At 53.5% G+C, this 21233-nt stretch overlaps 1 protein-coding gene across 1 annotated transcript; it reads left to right on the forward strand.

Moving 5' to 3' along the window:
* Nucleotides 1–17617: 17617 nt before the first annotated feature.
* Nucleotides 17618–18352, forward strand: LOC135326390 (olfactory receptor 14A16-like; the record flags this gene model as incomplete). The annotated part of the gene is made up of 1 exon (XM_064504274.1): nt 17618–18352. A coding segment is annotated over one exon (735 nt), but the record flags the coding sequence as incomplete, so codon positions are not given.
* Nucleotides 18353–21233: the final 2881 nt, after the last annotated feature.

Raw genomic sequence — 21233 nt, forward strand, 5'->3', positions numbered from 1 at the left:
TGGATGTCCAGGAAGGACAAGGTGCCCCTGAGAAAGTCCATGGGCCTGACCAGCCTGTGATCCAGCCATGCTGCAGCTGAATCATTAGCACAGTCCCTGCTCATATCATTGGGAATCAGAAAAGGTTTAGGGAGAGGAAAACGAGCAGGGTTTGAGAGTCTAGGCATATGCACGCAGACCTCAGTGTGATGTGCCTTCCTGCTGGACACCTCATGCATTTGACAGCCCTGCAGGCCTATTGTCATTGCATTAATTCAAGTATCTGCCCTGAATTACATGAGCTATTTGCAATGTTTGGAATCTGCATATATTCCAGCTTCAGAGCAAGGGGAGCTCTTGCAGTAGTAGACATCAAGTGTCATTTCAGATGGCCAAGACAATTCTCCACCCGGCCCCTAGCTGATGCTCCACAAGGATGGGGGTCTCCTAGTTGCTCCATCAGAGCAAGGGACACTGGCACACGTGTTGGACCACCTCTGGCACCTCAAATGTCCAAAAGTGTGTGTGTAAACAACTGGCACCCACCCTTTATCTCCATTGATCACAGTGGAAGCTTAGAAAAGGAGATTGTGTGCAGACACCCATTCTATGCACCCCAAACCTTGGGCAAGGGGAATCCCACCTCCTGTGAGTTTGTGGAGTGCATGGGAGGCTGAATCCCAGTCCATCCCAAGGGACTTCTCAAGGGGCATTGGATATATTGATTTCTTCCTCTAAATCAGTCCCTGAAGCACAAGCCAAGGAACTGGCTTCTTGTCTTTTGCAGGTGTCCTGTCTTCTTATGAGACGGGAGCAGGGCCTTCCAGAGTGGGACATTTCCACCTCTCTCAGATAACCATCCTCTGGTGAGAGCAACTGCAATCCTGAAATCAGTCTCTCTCCACTGTTTAGGGAGAGACCATCGGTGATTATTTTCGTCCACTTCAGTGGACATTTCCCTTGGGTGACCCTGCTGCCTTTCAGGAGCTGTCAGCCCTGGAGCCCCAAGAACATCTCGAGGATGCAGAGGACACAGAGCAAGTCACGTCTTCAGCTGGGCCTCTGCTCCTGAGCTGGGCCTGGCTCCTGGGACTGCAGGAGCCCATGGCAACCTGGCAGGTGCTGCAGACAGCTCTGTCCTGGTACAGCTCCTCTTAAAGCAGCAGCAAGACTCAGGGTGCTGCCTGCAGGGTCGAGGATGAGAGGAGCGACTCAGAAGTTAAAGACAGTCAGGAACAGGAGGATGGCTGAGAGCTCACTGTGAGGAGAAATCTTCACCGCCCTTGACACAGTAAGTCTCTGGCTGCAGGGCAACGCTGCTGTGGTTCCTGGCAGTTTCTTCTGCAGCTGGCACCTTCCACAGCTGATAGGGTCTGTCAGGGAGGCTCTGCCAGCTTCTCCTGTTTGGAGCAGGTAGTGCTTAAGAGTAGAGATTCCCAGCCACACCATCCAATTGACAGGGCATCACAGCTACATTCTTCAGAGGGTGGTGTAGGGGTGTGAAGCCAGGGAGTGCACCCAGGTCTGCCCAATGCTGCATTTCAGAGCAGTGTCCCTGCACCCCTGGGTGCTGTGCACCTGGGGCAGTGATTCTGCTGCCTGCAATGGTCAGCACTCAGCCTGCCCAGGGAACTCCCCATGATGGTGCTGCAGGGAGAAGCTGTGGGTGGAAGGAGCGACCCGCATCAGGGCAGGTTCATTCTCCTCTTGAGAGGGTGCTGCATGGGTCAGGGCTGCTCTCAGCTCCAGCTCACCCCCAGCACATTTTCTGAAGGGGAATTTTCGGAAGGAAAGTATATGCTGGTCAAACCTGCAAAGGGCAGAGCTTTCCTTCCTGAGTCTGTGCTTAAGCTTTCCTTCTTTGAACAGGTTTGGAAACAGAGGTGCTGGGTTTAGACAAGAAACTGCAAGCCCTGAACTGTTGTTACACTGAGAGATCAAAAAGTCTGCAAGGAACCTCAGCAAATCCTTTCAGCCACCCCTCTGCCTATGAGCAGCACAACCAAAATGTTTATTAGCTTCTTCAGGGCTGGTCCTAGCTGCTGCTTAGCACCTGCAAATGTGGAGATGCCCCTGGGACAGTGCCAGGCAGCAGCAGTATGCTGCATGAAGGAGAGGAAACCTTTAACAGGAAAGGCTATGGGGGAGAGGGTGGATGTGGGCAATTCCCTCACAGTTTCTGCAATGCAGGTGCCTTGCCCTGAATGACCATCCCATTTCTCCTCTGCCACCCAGCAGAGCCTCTGCCCTCAAGGCAAGGGATCCAGGACATGAGTCACCCCCTCTGCAGCCTGACCTCCAGGAGGGGAGATGTGTGACACAGTGGCTGAGAGCAAAACCTCCTCTGCAGGGTGGTCTGCACAGCTGGGTAAGATGCAGGCTTTCCTGCGTGCCCATCCGGAGGTGTTTGCATGGGAGGGAGGTGTCCAAGACCCCTTCTAGTCTGTGGGTCTTTGGGCCATGCAGTCTGTAGGGCTGGGGAATGCACCAAGGCTCCCTGAGGAGACATCCTCTTTTGGGCAATGCACTAACCCAAACACTTTTGCCCCTCAGCATTCTGTAGTAATGGGAAAAGCAAAGGATTTCTATCCCTTAAGTAGATGTGCCCCATGTGTGGTGAAAAACTGCCCCCCACACCCCACCCCCAAATGCCTGCTGCTCTTTGCTATCTCCATGCACCCAGTGTGGCAGAGCATCTGGTGAGAGCTAGGAGACTGAAGTTACAGGTGAGTTTCAGATATGAAAAATCCGTTATGTTCTGGAGTCATACTTGTGGTTTGGCTGGGTACCAGGGCTACGCTTGTGTGCACATCCAGAGCACTTCGGTTCTCAGCTCCTTGCCTGGCCCGAGAATTTCCTGGCCAGTCATCTGCACAGATGGGAGAACAGGTTGTCATGAGACAATGGACCACCTTGAAACTAGGTGACTGACTGGACCTAGGCAATTAAATATTTGACTGAGAGTTATGGCAGCCCTGCAGGTGGGAATTTCTGAAGGTTCTAGAAATCCGCCCCATGGCAAATCCTGCTGTGTCTAGTCCAATTTGTATGCTGAAATGTGTTGATAAACATCCTGGGTGGAGTGTCCCGAAGTGTCCTTGCTGCAACAGTGGTCAGCTTGTGCATAGCTAAGACACTTGTAAAGAGTCAAATAAAAAATGTTCCTGCAGTAATTGTCACATACTATGCGGTTAAGGTGTATCAAGAGCAATGAATTATGCATGGACTGGGTGGTCACATCAGTCCCCAGCCAAGGGGATTGGAACTGAGCCAAACAGCAGTTCAGCAGTCTCACCTTCTCCAGCTGACAGCCCTGCAAGGACACTTTGTCACTGCACAATGACTGACCTTCCTGCTTTGATTCTGAGTGTCTGTGTAACAAGCAGGGCTGACTCCTCTGGAGCCCATGGACAGAGGACTCTGCTCCTCATGGCAGACTCAGAAAGCACAGACTAGAGCACAAGTAGAGGAGGTAAAGGAAGGTCCTGCTGTTAAGGAGAAAGGACATGTGGGGAGTTGCTCTGAGAAATGCTGTGGGTTTTGTTCCAAGTCAGTCCTAACTTGTCAATATCTTTTCCTCCCTGCACAGTCCCCTCTGCCCAGAGGCAGCAAATGTCCAACAGCAGCTCCTTCAACGAGTTCCTCCTCTTGGCGTTTGCGGACACACGGGAGCTGCAGCTCTTGCACTTCTCACTCTTCCTGGGCATCTACCTGGCTGCCCTCCTGGGCAACGGCCTCATCATCACAGCCATAGCCTGTGACCACCACCTCCACACCCCCATGTACTTCTTCCTCCTCAACCTCTCCCTCCTCGACCTTGGCTGCATCTCCACCACTGTCCCCAAAGCCATGGCCAATTCCCTGTGGGACACCAGGGCCATTTCCTACTCAGGATGTGCTGCCCAGGTCTTCCTGTTTGTCTTCTTCTTAGGAGGAGAGTTTTCTCTCCTCACTGTCATGGCCTATGACCGCTACGTTGCCATCTGCAAACCCCTGCACTACAGGACCCTCATGGGCAGCAGAGCTTGTGTCAAAATGGCAGCAGCTGCCTGGGGCACTGTTTTTCTCAATGCTCTCCTGCAGACTGCTAACACATTTTCAATACCACTCTGCCAAGACAATGTTGTGAAGCAGTTCCTCTGTGAGATTCCCCAGATACTCAGGCTCTCCTGCTCAGAATCTTACCTCAGGGAAGCTGGCCTTCTTGTGGTTAGTCTTTGTTTAGGCTTTGGGTGTTTCATTTTCATTGTGCTGTCCTACGTGCAGATCTTCACTGCTGTGCTGAGGATCCCCTCCGAGCAGGGCCGGCACAAAGCCTTTTCCATGTGCCTCCCGCACCTGGCCGTGGTCTCCCTGTGTGTCAGCACTGGCATGTTTGCCTATCTGAAGCCCCCCTCCCTCTCCTCCCCAGCTCTGGATCTGGTGGTGGCTGTTCTGTACTCAGTGGTGCCTCCAGCAGTGAACCCCCTCATCTACAGCATGAGGAACAAGGAGCTCAAGGAGGCACTGAAGAAATTGATCCAATGGGTCGAAGATCAGCAGCAATAAGTGGGGATCTGGAATCAGGACTCTGTGTTGCACATGTCTCTTTTTTCTTACTTTTCTCTGATACGTTCTTGCAAAAAGAAAAAAAAAAAGGTCAGTTTAGTGTGACTTGTCCTCAGATATCTCATCTTTGAATCTGACCCAGAGGCTGCGTTGAAGCGGAAAGCCAGACTTCCCCCTTCATTAGCAGAGATGGGGGAACCTCAGAGCTCCCTACTCTGAGCTGCTCAGACGCCCTCAAGGCAATGAGGAGGGTTTCCCTCTGCAGGGTCTCTTCAAGGGAGTTCAAGGGCACAGAGTCAGGCTCACACGAGTGTAGGCAGGGTGAGGCCACAGGTTCCATGTCCATTAGGAGAGCTCAGCTCCCCTGGACACAGGGTGTGTTCTCACACCCCTCTCCTGCAAGAGTGGCAGCCAAGTGTCACCGTGGGCTGGTCCCTTCCCTCTACAGCGCCCCAACACTACAAGTAGAGGGGGAGTGGAGGGGAGGGGAGTCAAGCAGCAGCTTGTGGAAATAGACCCCGTGCTTGGCAGTATCATCCCCCCACTGCTGCAGCAGGCGTTTCCTCACTGCAGCCTTCCTGTGGGGGCTGCAGCTTTCCTGGAGACATGTCCTCGCACAGCAGCAGGACTTTCTCTTTTTAGAGCTCTTCTCTTCATTTCCATGCTGGCCTTCTGTGCTCTGTGCTGTGGATATGGTGGATAGGGTCCAGGAGTTCTCCTGACCTGGTGGTGCTTGGGTTGTGTTTCCATGTGCGTGTGTCCTGGAAGTACAGGCAGGACCAGACACTGGGCACCCTTATGCCAGACCTGGCCTGCAGAACAACATTTCCATAATAAAAGGGGATCTCCCCTGTGATGTGCCTGAAGTCTGTCCTTTCTTCAGAAGATGGAGTCAAAAATAAACCCAAGGGATTGCACCACAAAAGGGCCTGTTCTTCTGCTTGTGAACTCCATGGGATCCAGGAGACAAGCTCAGAGTTCTTGGCTTATCTGTTAGGGACTGAGGGCTGGATTCAGGGTTCATCTGTCAGTGACCAGTGGAGATGGGGAATGGTCTCTGAATTGCCTGCATGGGGCTGTCCCACAGGTGACAGTGCTGATAAGATATGCCCATCCTTCTGGAGGGGAATCTGAGCCCCAGGAGAGCTCAGGGGATCTCCAGGGACAGTGTGTGCGTGGGGGTGGGCAGTGAGTGGAGCCTCACAAAGTGAGGGATGGACCATGGTGGGGTAACCAGAAGGTAAAGCACTAAATCCAGGTATGCATGGGGAAAGGAGGGCTCTGCAATCCCTGCAGAGGCAGTGGGGACCCAGGAGGCCCAGGGAAGGAGCCCTGGAGAGTGATTCCTGCACCCTCAGTGAAACACCACAGGCTGGAGCTGGTGCCCACCCAAACACATCTGCCATTGCAAATGTCCTGGGTCCCTCTGAGCACTGTCCATGAGCACATAGCTGTGCCAGCCAGTATCAGTGGTGGTGATCCCTGCCCAGCTGGGTCTGCTTCCGGCTCCAACCAGCATTGCCAAAGCTGAGTCAGGAGCCACCCCATGGCCACATGACCCCACAGCCTGCTAGGGAACAGCTCTCTAGGGAGCAGAGACATCCCAGGAGAAAAGCGGACGGCATTCAGAGATAGGAAACGAGGAGAAACAGGTTTCTCTGTGCACCAGCTCGGGGCAGGCGGGTCTGTCCCTGGGGCAACAGGAGCTGCTGGAGGGGGCTGCAGGGCCAGGACTCTCGTGCTGTGCTGGGCAGCGGGGTGGGCATGGAGGGGCTGCAGGCAGACAGGGAGGGGGATGTGCTGGGCACAAGAGCAGGGGAGACAGAGAGTGACTGGCCTCACTGCAGGGCCTCACCCCCTTGCCAGGGAGCTGCTGTCCTTGTCCTTGGGCCTGACCTGAGTGATGCTGTGGACATGTCTGTGCCTGGCCCTGCACCTCTCAGGTGCTGACCTGACCCTGTCCCCATCCTGCTGACCTGACTCCCCATCTCTACTTTGGACCTGCCCTCTCCCTGAAGTCAGGAAAGCCTTGGCAAGGAAACCTGTTGAGGGAGAGTTAAGGCACGGACTCCTGATGCGGGTGAATCAGAAGACCCTTTATTGAGGTTTTACACGTATACTTATACAGGTTTTTCATACGTAATCTTTCTTATTTGTGATTCACTAAAGATCATTGTTCATACGTCTAGCTCTAGTCTATAATTGGGTTAAGCTACAGGGACACACGGCACATTGTCTGGATTAGTAAGACGCTGACTTTGTCTTTCTCTGCTTCTTACTTCCCCATTTTCACCCTGCACAAACACCCTTCTTCCTCTTTTCTCATCGTTCACGGTCCTTCAGGGACTTTCCAGCAGCTCTATCGAGCTGCCTGCTAGCTCCTCCACATCCAAAAATGCTGCTCTGTCTTTGCTGGACAGCCACGGCCCAAGACAGAATGACTCATGGGACTGGAGACGCTCACGTGTCCCTAGCTGGCACCTGGCAGAAAAATACACTCTGCCCAGCAATGGGTGCTTCCTGATCACACTCCTTGTGCTAAGCCTCAGCATCAAATCTGTTCCTCAGTCCTGCACTGCCTGCTGCCAAAAGGAGGCTTTTCACCAGAAAATGTCACAGATGGGGCTGCATGTCCCCGTTATACCATGAAGTGTGACCCAACTTGTCTGACAGGAGCAGAAGTATCCGCTTCCAGCACACAGGATCTATAATGCCTGCCCAAAGCTGGGAACCTGGTTGGAAGATGGACGCACATGCAACAGGAAAAAAGCCCAGCTGGGAATGAGCATCTCCCATGGCCTCCTGCACCCTGTCACCTGTCACCATCCTGTCACCTGACACGCTGCACCCCCCACCCCTCCCCTCACAGAGGGTTCCCAGCCAACACGCGCCTCTGCAGCAGGGACACACGGGGCACAGCACCACACACGGCAGCAGCCAGGGCACCCCCAGGGCCCCAAAACACACACAGACCAACTCTCCAGCCCTGCCATTCCCTTCCAGTCCTCCACGGCCTTGCAACAGGCCCTTCCTCTCAACAGCCAGGCACAGCCCTGCACTGCTCACTTCCCACCTCCAGGAATCAGAGGACAGAGATATCGTTCAGGTCTTGGAGGAGAATCTCAGAAGCGCCCTGGTGTTTTTGTGGTGCAGAATTATTACAGCACACAGACCCTGGAAAGCAGTGATTACTAACATCACTGCTCACACCAGCACTTCATTCATTTAGGAGCATAAACATTCTAGCAGGACTCCCTCATCCACCAGTAGCAGGTTGTAAGCCCACATTATTAGCAAGAACTACAAAGTCAACCCTCATGCCTATGTTTACCAGAGAACATCATCCACATTTTAAATGTAGCACTAGTAATTCATGATGACGGAGAGTGGAATAAAATTCGTGTCAGATGGTGTGGAATGTTATTGTCTACCTCTGCTTGATTTATTAGTTGCATCTCTATACTGCTGTAGAGCTCTGCAGGTGTCAATCCCTCCTCCCGGCACACTCACCAAACCCAGGAGTGACCTCACCACCAACATCCAAGCCATGGGCCTTCTCCTGGCCTAGCAGTTGCTCAGATGGAAGTAGCCTCACAAGTTCATACCACCACCAGGTGCCTGCTGATGGCCTATGGGCTTCAGAGGAAGAGGTTTCCATGGAATAACATCCCCTGCCATCAACATGCTGCTGCCCTACCAGGTACTCTGACCCAAGAGACCTCACAATCTCCTTCCACACCCATCTGCCTGCTGCTGGCCTATCAGGGACTCAGGCAGAAATGACCTCACAGGCAAATGCCCAAGCCATTAGCCAAGTGCTAGCCCTGCAGAGACAAGTGACCTCACAGCGACTCTCCCAGCAATGTGCCTCCACACAGTCTACCAGGCACTGAGACAGACGTGAGCTCACAAACACTGTCCCTGCCATGGGCCTGCTGCTGGCCTCCCTGCTGCTCTGGAGGAAATGACCTCAAAGTCCATTCCCAGCAATGGGCCTGCTACTGGCCTATCACATACCGAGACACAGCTGACCTCACCAGCACATTCCCCACTTCACAGCCTGCTGCTGGCCTATCAGCTTCTCACCCAGAAGGCACCTCACAGGCACCTTTACAGCCAGGCGCCTGCTGCAGCCCCAGAGGCTGCTGGGACAGGAGGGACCTCAGAGTCAGTTCCCAGCCAGGTGCCAGCTGCTGCCTGCCAGCTGCTCTGTCTGCAGTGACCTCACAAGGACCTTCCCAGGCAGGGCCTGCTGCTGGCCTATCAGGGACTCAGAAGGAGATGACCTCACAGTCCCCTTCACAGCCACATGCCTGTCACTGGCCTACAAGCCTCTGAGACAGCAGCTACCTCACAATAAATTCCCCAGCCATGAGCCAAATCCTGGCTTGTCAGCTGCTCAGGCAGAAGTGACCTCAAAAGCACAGACCCAAGCCACGGGCCTGCTGCTGGCCTGGCAGCTACTGACCAAGAGCTGATTTGACACTGGGGATCTCCTGGCCCAGCTCTCGCAGACAGCCGTGACCTCCCTGCCCACAGCCCGGCCACGCGGCTATTGCCTCCTGCAGCTGCCCCTGCCTCCCCCAAGGCTCAGCCAGCTCCTGAACAGCCACCTGGACTCACCCCCATGGCCTCACAATGATCACAGTGCAGCAAAACACCCACTATGCACCAGTTCCTGCCCCAAGAGAATATCAGCTCCTGCCTAGGTAGCACCTACACCTGGCCCGTGAAACAGCAATTGCAGAAAGGCCTGCAAGTAATTCTGGGCAACATCTCCTAACAGGAGGATTGCATGGGAGCAGCGACCATGGAGCTGGAGACAGCAGGGCCTCATGTCGCAGGCAGAGGGCAGGGCCAGGCAGGGCAGGGTCCTCTCACCCTTTTGGCTCCAGGCCCCTGCCCGCAGCAGCCCCAGGGCTAAGCAGCCCTGGCACTGTGCCCGGCAGGGCTGGGCCGCGGTGAGGCAGGGGCTGCTCTCTGCAGGGTCGGAGAAACAGGCTTGGGGTCAGCAGGGACTTGTGGGGTGGCGATGGCCATATGAGAACATCTTCATGAGCTGAAAGGACTGAGTAATCTTAATAAAATGTCAGTGTTTTCCCATGATGACATAATGGTGATTTTGAGGAAGGGCATGAATCTGGGGGAAGAAATGTTGATCTGCCCCTTAACTGGTGTTACCACTGCTCTGTCTGTTATGCTGTGGCTTTAACCTCACTAATCTTCCCCCTATTTCCACCTGCCCTGATTAAATGGATCATTTCTAAAGTCAACTTTGCATCAGACCATCTGGGCATATGCACTTTCCATAGTTTTCCAGTCTTCCTCCTCCCCTTCCTCTTTATGCATTCTGATACCTCTCAATTCTCCAGTTGCTGCTTTAAGCTTCAGGGAGTCTGAAGCTTACCTTATCTTTCAGCAGTCTAATTGTCTCTTCAACCAACTCCTTCACTGTGTGTCTATCCAGCCTTTCCTATCTATTTGTGAAGAACATTTCAAGGAAGGCTATTCCTTGCAGACTGTGGATCCCACTGGAGGCAACTTGGACTTGACATATGGTTGAGGAGTGTGTTTTATTTCTTATGACACTGGATCATGTAAATTTTTATTTGATCACAATTAAGACAAATCCTTCTGTGTCTGTTTGCAGCTAGTTCTCTAAGGAAAGCAGGTGAGAACTGGTGCAGAGGAGCTGTAACATTCAGCTACAGCCGTGAGAGGAAAAAGGTTAGATTTTACCAAGAGTGCTCTAAGTCCCCAGTGGCTGATGAGGGAACTGGCAGGGCTGGGGAGGTGAGGAAGAGCATTTTCCATGGATGTCTGACCTCAAGGATGGTGCTTTTCCTACATGTCCAGACTTCATTAGGACACAAACTGGATCAAAATCAGTTGGAGAATGTGGATATCACTCTATTTTGTAAGCTGAAAAGTAAGGAAAAATTTAAAAGCAGAAATACTTGGTTTTTTTTTTTTTTTTTCTTTGATACTCATTGAAACTTTCTGTTAAATGCACTCCTGAAACCTCCCCAATTAGCCACACAAGAATTGAAGAGCCAAAGAAAATTATGGAAAGAGGCATGGCTTCTTAGGGCTTTTTGCACTTTAATTTCCCCTCGGGTGTATTTGGTGCTGAGTCCATGAGCCTCCGATGCTGAGAGGAGACTGAACTAAGCTCTCAAGAAGTTGAAGTCAGAAGCCAAGTTTACAAGTTTCTTGCAGTGTTAATGGGTCCCACTGAGGGCTATTACCAAGAAAGCCTCCCCAGGGGTTGATTAGAACACAAAGTTGGAGGCCCTGAATGCAGGCAGGCAAAGACAATGTGCAGGTGCCTCTGATGCCAAGTCAGCCTTGGTGTGTGTTATCAGGCTGAATGGCCAAGCCCCACAGCCAGCACTGTGGTAGGGTGATCCTTTGCCTCACACGTCGCTCACGGCTCTTCCTAGGGGCAGTGTCAGATTGGGGTGGGGGAAGGAGGGAGGGTGTGCAATGCCTTATGCAGGACAACAATTCGGCACCTCCTGGGCTCCCTGGAGGTGAGGAGGCAGCAAGGCCACAGTGCTGTAAGGAAACATCTTCTCGTGGGCCTCAATGGCAGAGATGCTCACCATAGCAAAGGGGACAAAGACCTCAGTTCTCTTGGAGGCTTTCAGCCTTGGCATTGCCCTTGGTCATCTCCACCACAGGCTGTCCTAAGCTGTCCAAAAGCTGCACCTGTTTCTCTGCAGGCTGTAGACACCCAACCTGATTCCCCACCTTGCTTTCACTGCAGGATCTCCCCACCTTTACTGATGTCCCTCTGTCCTTGCTGGCTGCTGCTTGGAACACAAAGCCAGGGGCTGATCACAGAGTCCCTCTGGGTGTCCTGGTGCACCACAGCGCTACCCTACAAGTGACATTCTTGTTACCTGAAGGGCAGTCTGAACTTCTCAAGATGCAGTTTGTGGCTCTTCTCATGCTGTTTTCCACTACCAAGAAAAGCTCCACCATCTCTGAAAACACCCTGTCACAGGCAGTCACAGGTGACTACTGTATTAGTCTTATCCTCCCCTTCAGCAGGCTAAAGCAGCCCAGATCCCTCAGCCTCTCCATACAGGCCATGTGCTTCAGGCCCCCAGCCCCATCTTGACAGACCTCCTCTGGACCCTCTCCAGTTGCTCCCCATTCCTCCAGCACTGGGCAGCCCACACTGGGACACACTGTTCCAGATGTGGCCACACCAGTGCTGAGTCAAGGGGGATAAGAAGTGCCCTTGCCTGGGTGGCCATGCTCTTCCTAATGCAGTCCTGTATGCAGCTGGCTTCATTTGTGGTGAGCACACATCACTGGCGCATATGGCAGTGCTTGTAATGTCCACGGCCTTCTCCTCAGGGTCACATATCTGCCAGTCAGGACTCTGCCTGTCCTGATGCACGTGTTGTTCTGCCCTGCTGATGAGCCTTTCAAACAGGAAAGGATGCAGGGTATACCCCTGCATACCCCACCTTAACCTGGCTTCCCAGTAAAGCACCACCCATTCATGAAAACCATCTGAGCTCGATCATCCAACCAGCTTTTTGCCCCTCTGGATGTCTACTGACCATCCACTACTCTCCTCTCCTCCACAAGTGCAGGTCTTTAATCACAGAAGGCAATCAGGTGGGTCAGGAATGATTCAGCGTCAGGAAATCCATGCTGACTGTTCCCAGGCACCTTCTTCATGCGCCCAGAAATGTGATCAGAGAGGATGCACTCCATGACACACCCCTCACCAATGTGAGACTGAATGGCCTGCAGCTCCCTGGTTTGTCCTTGTGGCCTTTTTTTGAAGACGGACACAACGTATTCCTTTTTCTGCTCACTGGGACCTCCCATGATCTCCACGACCTTTCCAAGATAATAGAGAGCAGCCTTGCAGTCATAGCAGCCGGCTCTCTCACTGTCCATGGAGGCCAGCTATCCAGTCCCATAGACTTCCTTGGGTTGAGTGGCACTCATTAGGCACTGTGGGTTGATTTTCTCCTCAGGACTCCTGACTCGAGGCAAAACATCTCAGGAGACCTTGTTGGGGAAGGCTGAAACCAGAAGGACTTGACTTCCCCAGACCTAGCTACATCCACTTGACAACAATCCCTGCCCCTTTCGGCAGTGAGCCCACATTTCCTTGTTCATTCTCTTACTGTCACTGAAGCAATAGCAGTTCTTCTTCATGTCCTTCACACGCTCTGCAAGTGTTGCACAGGAGCTTTGGCTTCCTTAACACCATCTCTACTTTGCTGGACAATATTTTTAAATTCCTCCTTTGCAGCATCTCCCTTCTTCCCCTTTCCATAGGCTGCCTTATTGCCCTGGAGCTCACGTGGGAGCTCCCTGTTTAGCCACACTGAGGTCCAGAGATGTCTATTAATTTTACAAACTGTTCATATGGAGGATTCTTGTGCTTGAAGGGTGCTGTCCTTAATTACTAGCCAGCTTTCCTGACCTCCGCTGCCCTTCAGAGCTGCCTCCCTTGGTCCATCCTGTGGAAGAGCTCCATACATCCAAGCTACCCCTTCACACATAGGGCATCCCCCTCCTCATCTTCCTTGCTGTTCTCTCCTGAAGAACTTGCACCCTGCCATTGAAGGGCTCCAGTCATGCAGGTGGTCCCACCACATCTCAGTTATTCCAATCATGTGGCATTCCTGTGACAGCTTGTGCATCTCTGTTTGCTCCTGGCTACACCCCAGGCTGCATGTCTTTGCATATGTGTTGGCTTCAAAACCTCAGCTGTGGTGCTGACAGAAGATTTGTCACAGGAAAACATGTTACCAAGGACCTCATGTATGCCAAGGCTTTGATTGGAAGTGGTGACATGCTGGCATGGATAGCGGGTGGCAATGTAGTGGTGAAAGGAGGCTCCCACTAAGAGAGCAAACCCTGCAGTGCCCAAGGCCAGGCAGAAACAGAGCTGGGCCATGCAGGAATGCCAGGAGAGGGGTTGGCTGCCTGAGCTGACTCTGCAGCTCCTTGGGGCCTGTGACAGAGGTGAACCAATCTGCAGGAAGGTCAAGGTGCCACTGAAGAAGTCCCTGGGCCTGGGCAGTCTCTGATCCAGCCACCCTGAGGTCATCATTAGCACAGTCCCTGTTCCTATCATCTGGGGGAGTGAGAAGAGGTTCCGAAGGCAGAGAGCAAGAAGGGTTTGAGAGTGCAGAGACTAGAGTGGAGACCTTGGTGTGATGTGCCTCCCATTTATGCAGTACACTAGAATGTAGACAGGATGGACTTTCCCTAAGGGCACTGCTGGGATTCATTTGTCTGGGCACAGATAGGAAACCCAAGACACCCTGGGGTACTTGCCCAGTACCACTCTGAAGGGGCATAGTTTTCCTCTAGGTCCCATGCTGTATGTGCTAGGGACACCTAGTTGACATGGCCCTACTGACCTATTTCTATGTCATTAAATCAAGTGTCTGCACTGAATTATATTAGCTGTTGGAATCTCCATATGTCTCAGCCTCATAGTGAGTGGAACACTAGTTGTAGTAGGCATCTACTGCCATTTCAGATGGCCCGGGAAATTCACCACCTGGCCCCTAGCTCATGCCGCATAAGGACATGGGTCTCCCATTTGCTCACTCAGAGCAAGCAGACACTAGCAGATGACCGGGACCACCTCTGTCTCTTTAACTGTCACCAGGTGTTTATGTGTGAGCAACTGACTCCCACCCTCCATTTCCATTGATTATAACCCGAGCTTAGACAAGGAACTTGCATGCAGACCTCTATGTTGTGCACACTTCAGTTTTGACAAGGGGAATCCCACCTGCAGTGTGTTTGTGGAGTTCATGGGAGTTAGCTGAATCCCACTGCATCCCAGGGGCTGCTAAAAGGGCGTGAGATGCCCAGACTGACTCATCTGAATGAAAACCTGAACCATGGGAAAATGAGCTTCCTTCTTGTCCCCTTCTAGGGGTCCTGTCTAGTTAAGACCTGGCAACGTGGATTCCAGACTGGGACATTTCCACTTCTCGTAGAGAACCATCCTCTGATGAAACAAGTGACAATGCTGTAGCTGGTCTCTCTGCATTGTTTAGAGAGGGACTAAAGCTGATTATTTTGCTTTACAGCAGTGAACATTTCCCAGGAGGAGGGAGCCCAAGGGACAGAGAAATTCATGCCTTCAGCTGGGCCACTGTTGCCAAGATGGGCCAGGCTCCTGGGATGGAGGGAGCTCATGGCAACCTGGCAGCACTGTCCAGACACAGCTCCTCTGCCAAGAGCAGCAGGGCTGCGGGCACTGCCTGCTGCTGCTGACATGAGATGAGACATGACAGAGAGAAGTGAAAGGCAGCGTGGAGTGGGAGGACAGAGGAGAGCTCCTTGTGGGAGGAATCTTCACAGCCCTTGACACAGTAAGTCTCTGCCTGTAGAGCAATACTACTGGGGTTCCAGAAAGGGTCTTCTAAACCCATCCCCCTCATGATTTTAAAGATTGTTCTCCTGGCTTCTCCTTTGCAGAGGAGGAGGAGATGCTTTAGAGCACAGATTCCCTACCACACTGTAACAAGGACAGGGCCTTATGGCTGCTTCCTTCCAGGACTGGTGCAGGGGAGTGAAGCCTGAGTGTGTACATGTCTGCCCAGGGCTGTAATTCAGAGCAGTGTCCCTGTGCCCCAGGGTGCTGTGTGCCTGGGGCAGTGACTCTTTCACCCGTGAGGGTCAGCACTCAGCCTGCCCAGGGAGCTCTCCCATAGCGCTGCGGGGAGAAGCTCTGGGTGGGTGGCGAGACCCCCAGCAGGGCAGGTTCATTCTCCTGCTGAGATGGTGCTGCATGGGTCAGGGCTGCTCACAGCTCCAGCTCACCCCCAGAACATGTCTGGAGGGGTCTTTTCAAGAGGGCACTCATGGCAAGCTTACCTGAAAGGGGAGGCACTCTGCTGAGGCTCTGATTTTGTTTTGTATCTTTGGCAGGGCACACATCAAAAAGGATGTTTTACGTTTAGGTGACTGAAGGAGAGTTCTGCAGTGTTCCTGTGAGGGATCAACAGGTCTGCAAGGATCCCAGAAAGTTCCTTCATCTGCCTTTTTACCTGCAGGCAGCAGCAATATCCCCTTTGCAGCTCTCATCATTCTCATCATGCTGAGTCTCACCTACCTGCTCCTTAGGTCCTGCAAACACAGAGATGCCCCTGGGCAGTGCCCTTTTGCTGGAAGGTTTCCATAGGGTAGAGCCAAAAGCCCAGTGGGTGGGATTGGGTCTGTGAGCACTGACAGGGGAGAGATGTGGGGACAGAGACAGAGCTCCCAGTGGGGACAGCTCCAGGCAGCTGAGAGATGTTCAGGATGTTAGGAATGCTAGGAAGGTGCACACAGAAACACTGTGGTAGGCTGGATTCAGGCAGCTCTCTTGTGGTCCTTCATTGTAGATGTCTTCCTCTGAGCAAGCCACCCTTTTCTTCTCTCCCACCCAACACAGCCCTCCCTCTGCTCTGACAGTGAAGGGATCTAGGGCATCTTTCGTCTCCTCTGCAGCCAGATTTCCAGAAAGCAGAGCTGCCTCTCTCCTGCCACGTGCCCATTTCCCACTGCAAGGCAAAGGGGCTGGGAACGACTGCCCTGGGAGGACACACTGTCTAGGAGGTGCAGTCTGGGGAAGGTGCCCCTCTGTCTCTCTCTCGCTCTCTCTCCTCCCCTGGCAGCAGGGTCACAATGTTTCTCCTTGTTTCTCTGCCTCTCCTTTCTGCCCTTGTACTTGCTGTCAGCTGGGGGTTCAGCTACAAATTCAGACACCCACCCTGAGGTCCTGCCATGGAGGTGTCTGCATAGGGGCGAGGTGCTCAAACCATGTTTGAACCTCGGGGCTCTTGGCAATGCGGTCAGAGGGGCTGAGGAAGGAGCTGACTCTCCTTTTAGGAGACCCCATTCTCAGGACATGTGAGTGTGTCTTTATGGTGTCCTGGTGGGTTTTCAGGCTGCCCTCCAGAAGGGCACAGCTCTCCCATAGGATCTTAGCAGCATTGGAGAGCCATTTCAAGAAGCTCAGGAGATGCTAACACCACAAAATGCTCCTGAGCAGCTTCATATGTGTGCAGCTGAAGTGGACCTGACATTTCCTCAGCTAGAATGGGAGTGGTGAGAATTTCCTCAGCTATCAGCACTAACCTTACAGAGTCCTTGGTCTGGTCATGTATGTCAGCAGCAATGCCCTGTTCTCTCCATCACATCTGCACCTCAGGCTGCGAAAGAGTGCAGAGATATGAGAGCTGTGCTTTGAAACCAGCCTCTCTTAATGTCCTCAGAGTCCAGTATCATTTTTAGAGTAACTTGTGGGTGAAATCATCCTCCGGGTAACACAATGCAAGCACAGGGCAGCTGGGAACAAGATGGAATGGCTCAACAACACTCCTGACTCTGCACTAAGCAGCAGAGAGCCCGTTTTCCTCTCTGGTCTGTCTAATGCTCATGCTTACAGCAATAAAAATATCTATCCCTACAAAGAACACTCACCAGATGTGCTGGCAGAATCTAAAAAACTCCAAACAAAATAATAATAAAAAAATAGTAAGCCTCTCTGCTGCAGCCCAAACTCTTTAGAACTGTTTGTGAGGATATTAACAGACCTTTTCCATTAAAGGTGGACATCCTTTGACATCAACTGTGAAAATCAGAGCTGTCCCAAACCAGTCCCATATGCCCACTGCTGTAGATTGGGACAGGCCCCTACTCCTCCCAGCACACTCAGCTGGAGCTGAAGCTGACAAGCTGAACAAAGAAAAGAAATCTCTCAGTATTGTGGGTGGGTGGGGGGGCAAGTTGGGGGAGAAAGTATTACTATGAAAAACTGAATGCTTTTCTCAGAGAAAAAATCGTCTTAACTTGTCCTTGTCTTTTCCTCCATGAACAGTCCCCCTGTAACCCAAAGGAGCAAATGTCCAACGGCAGCTCCTTCAACGAGTTCCTCCTCCTGGCATTTGCGGACTCACGGGAGCTGCAGCTCTTGCACTTCTCACTCTTCCTGGGCATCTACCTGGCTGCCCTCCTGGGCAACGGCCTCATCATCACAGCCGTAGCCTGTGGCCACAACCTCCACACCCCCATGTACTTCTTCCTCCTCAACCTCTCCATCCTTGACCTTGGCTCCATCTCCACCACTGTTCCCAAATCCATGGCCAATTCCCTGAGGAACACCAGGGCCATTTCCTACTCAGGATGTGCTGCCCAGGTCTTCCTGTTTGTCTTCTTCTTAGGAGGAGAGTTTTCTCTTCTCACTGTCATGGCCTATGACCGCTACGTTGCCATCTGCAGACCCCTGCACTACAAGACCATCATGGACAGCAGAGCTTGTGTCCAAATGGCAGCAGCTGCCTGGAGCGGTGGTTTTCTCCATGCTCTCCTGCACACTGCTAACACATTTTCAATACCACTCTGCCAAGGCAACACAGTGGACCAGTTCTTCTGTGAGGTCCCACAGATCCTCAAGCTGTCCTGTGCAGACTCCTACCTCACGGAAGTTGGGCTTCTTGTGGTTAGTGCCTCTTTAGTCTTTGGGTGTTTCATTTTCATTGTGCTGTCCTACGTGCAGATCTTCACTGCTGTGCTGAGGATCCCCTCTGAGCAGGGCCGGCACAAAGCCTTTGCCATGTGCCTCCCGCACCTGGCTGTGGTCTCCCTGTTTGTCAGCACTGGCATGTTTGCCTACCTGAAGCCCCCCTCCCTCTCCTCCCCAGCTCTGGATCTGGTGGTGGCTGTTCTGTACTCGGTGGTGCCTCCAGCAGTGAACCCCCTCATCTACAGCGTGAGGAACAAGGAGCTGAAGGACACAGTGAAGAAACTCATTGAGGTGGTACTAGTTCAGCAGCAATGAGCTGCCCATCTCTCCTCACAAGCAATTCCCAGTTTACCTCAGAAAGTTCTTGTGCTTTGGGAGTTCTGTCTGTGACAGTCATGTTTGTGCACAAATGTTTGAATTCCTCCCACTTCTCCAGGAGCACAAATCCCATGCGTCTGTCCCAGAGGCCTTCTGTAAATCTGTAAATCATGGTGTCAGAGCTGGCCTCCCCTGCAGCATCTCTGTAATAAAAGGGGATCTCCTTATTCCTGTGCCTGAATAATGGGCTCTTCTTCCCAAGTTGGAGCCAAGAATGCGCTCAGGGAATTGCACCCAAAAAGGCCCTGTTTCTGTGCCTGGGTTTTCCATTGCCAAAGCGGGGAAACACTCAAAGAGTGATGTGTGAGGGAATGAGGGCTGGATTCAGCTGTCACTTGTGGATGCCCAGTGCCCCTGCGGAGGGTGAGTGGTCAAGAGGTCTCTGCTGGGGACTTTCCCACATATTAGAAGGCTGGTGACAGATGCCCATCCTGCTGGAAGGGAGTATGGAGCCACCTGGAGAGCAGAGGGGATCTCCAGGGGCAGCGTGTGCCTGGGATGGGCAGTGAGTGGAGACTCCCCAAACCAGGTGCAGTCATCCGAAGGCAAAGGGCCAAACCAGGGAATGCACCACATCAGGGCTCTGCAATCTCAGGCGAGGGAGTGGACTGGGTCTAAGGACACCTCTGAACCCATCCTGAGCAATGTGAAATGCCCTGTGATTGCTCCAAGCATCCTCCACAGCCACAGACCCTGGGGAGGGTTTGTCAGGTGCCATGATGCTGGTCCAGCTGGGTCTGCCCTCACCAGCATGACCAGTGCGGAGACACCCCAGGACACCACAGCCCACTTGCCCTGCAGAGCAGCACAGCCAGCCCAGGGCCCTGCAGGGAGCACAGGGCAGGGGTGCAGGAATGGCCGGCCGGGCCAGCACGCATGCATGCACCTGGGAGAGGCTCTCTGGGGAGCAGGAATGTCCCTGGAGAAGAGCAAAGGAGCAATTGTGTGCTTGTGGGGAGGAATGTATGAAAACCTGTTTCTATGTGTGTGTGAGCTCCGGGCAGGCTGCCCTGTCACTGGAGCTGCCTGAGAAGCCCCGGGGCCAGGACTCTGGTGCTGTCCTGGGGAGAGGGGCTGCCAGAGGGGCTGCAGGCAGCCAGGGTTAAGGATCTCTGGTCATGAGAGCAGTGGAGACATGGAGTGCCTGGCCTCCATTTCCTTGTGCCATTGCTGGTCCCCAGCCCAGGGGCTGATGGGGAGGCTGACACCCCTCTGTGCCCCCCAGCAGCTGCTGTGCCCGTCAGAGGGGCTGGGGCTGTGGGGTGAGTGCCCAGAGCTCTGCAGCCCCCTGCGGCGGGCACTGCTGTGGGGCCACCCCAGCCTGGGCTGCTCTGCTGGGTGGGCTGGGGAGAGGGCAGGGGAGGTGGGGAGAATTGGGGAGGGTCTGGGCTGAGCTGGACTGGAAAGCAGTCATGAGCCTGAGGGAAGCAGCTCAGTGCTGCCTCTCCCTATAAGCCTCCCTCTGCTCTCCCCACAGGCTTGCCAGGAGCAGCACCTTCCCTTTTCTCTCAAAAGACACCAGAAAAGGGGAACTTGTCAAGTTACCCACATGCATCCCCACCTCCCACAGCAAAAGGAAATGCTTCCCACCCCCTTCTTAGCTTGCACATGACTCTCGGTGATGTCCCCTCCCCTCTCCCAGCACGATTTCTGCTGGGCGAGTCAAAGGGCAGCTATTCTGCAGCTCCAGAGCAGGGGACTTTGCCACAGCAGTTCCTGGGTGCTCCGTGCTGGCACTCAGATGTTCAGGGATGGTTCCCGGCACAACACAGCCCCCTCCAGGCCAAAGCAGCCTCTGTCCCCCAAACGCGGGAGGAATGGATCCACTCCCAGCCACCCCCTTCTCCTCCATGCCACCTCCTCAGCCTGGCAGGGGCAGCACTGGACCTCGCCCCCTTACAGAAGTGCCCAGGACAAGGAGCTGAAATAGCAGGAATTACCAAAATACCGTCCCCTTTCCCCTGCACTGCCCCTTACAACACACCGCCCTTGCCGCCCTCTTCCTGCCACCCCGGGGCTGCTCCGGGGTCTCGGGGCCATTTGGGGATCCCCAGGCAGCTGCGGCGCCCTTCATAGTTCCCTGGGGACAGTCCCAGGTGCTGCCATGACGGGACACCTCCACCCTGGCCTCTCCCGGGCCGCTGCTTCTCATGGCCGCTGTCCTGGCCCAGCCCCAGGCAGTCAGCCCGGGGTCCAGCATGTCCCCTGGGCAACATGGACACCCAGCAGCCCTGTACTGGCAGACTACAGCTCCCAGCCTGCCCTGCGTGCAACATGGCTGCCCCACAGCCCTGTGATTGCAGACTACATCTCCCATCATGCCCCGTGGGGAACATGGCTGCCCCACAGCCCTGTGATTGCAGACTACAGCTCCCATCATGCCCCATGGGGAACATGTCTGCCTCACAGCCCTGTGCTCGCAGACTACAGCTCCCAGTACGTAACAGCAGTCCTTCCTCCCCAGGAGAAACAGGGCTTCCCTTGTTTGGAGGCGGAGGCAGCTTTCAGTTGGGTCCATTTGATTTTATTACTTTGGCTCGCTGATGGTTTTCTGCTCTCTTCAAGTGCAGCCGTGGCAATTAGTCTAAAAGTTATCATCTCTTCCCCTTCTCACACATTCATGTAGGATAATGAAACCAAACGGAAAGAAGAGTGAAGCCGCCAAAGTGGAGCGAAGCCAGATACTGTTAACACCGTGCCCAGGGTGGGAAAGGATTGCTTAGTCCTCAGCACTGCCTGGGAGAAGACGCAACACACACTTGGCATGGAGAGTTATCCCAGTTCCCCGGGCAGGAACAGCTCTGTCTGTTGGCAGTTC

This window comes from Dromaius novaehollandiae, unplaced genomic scaffold (assembly GCF_036370855.1).
Source record: "Dromaius novaehollandiae isolate bDroNov1 unplaced genomic scaffold, bDroNov1.hap1 HAP1_SCAFFOLD_27, whole genome shotgun sequence".
NCBI lineage: Eukaryota > Metazoa > Chordata > Aves > Casuariiformes > Dromaiidae > Dromaius > Dromaius novaehollandiae.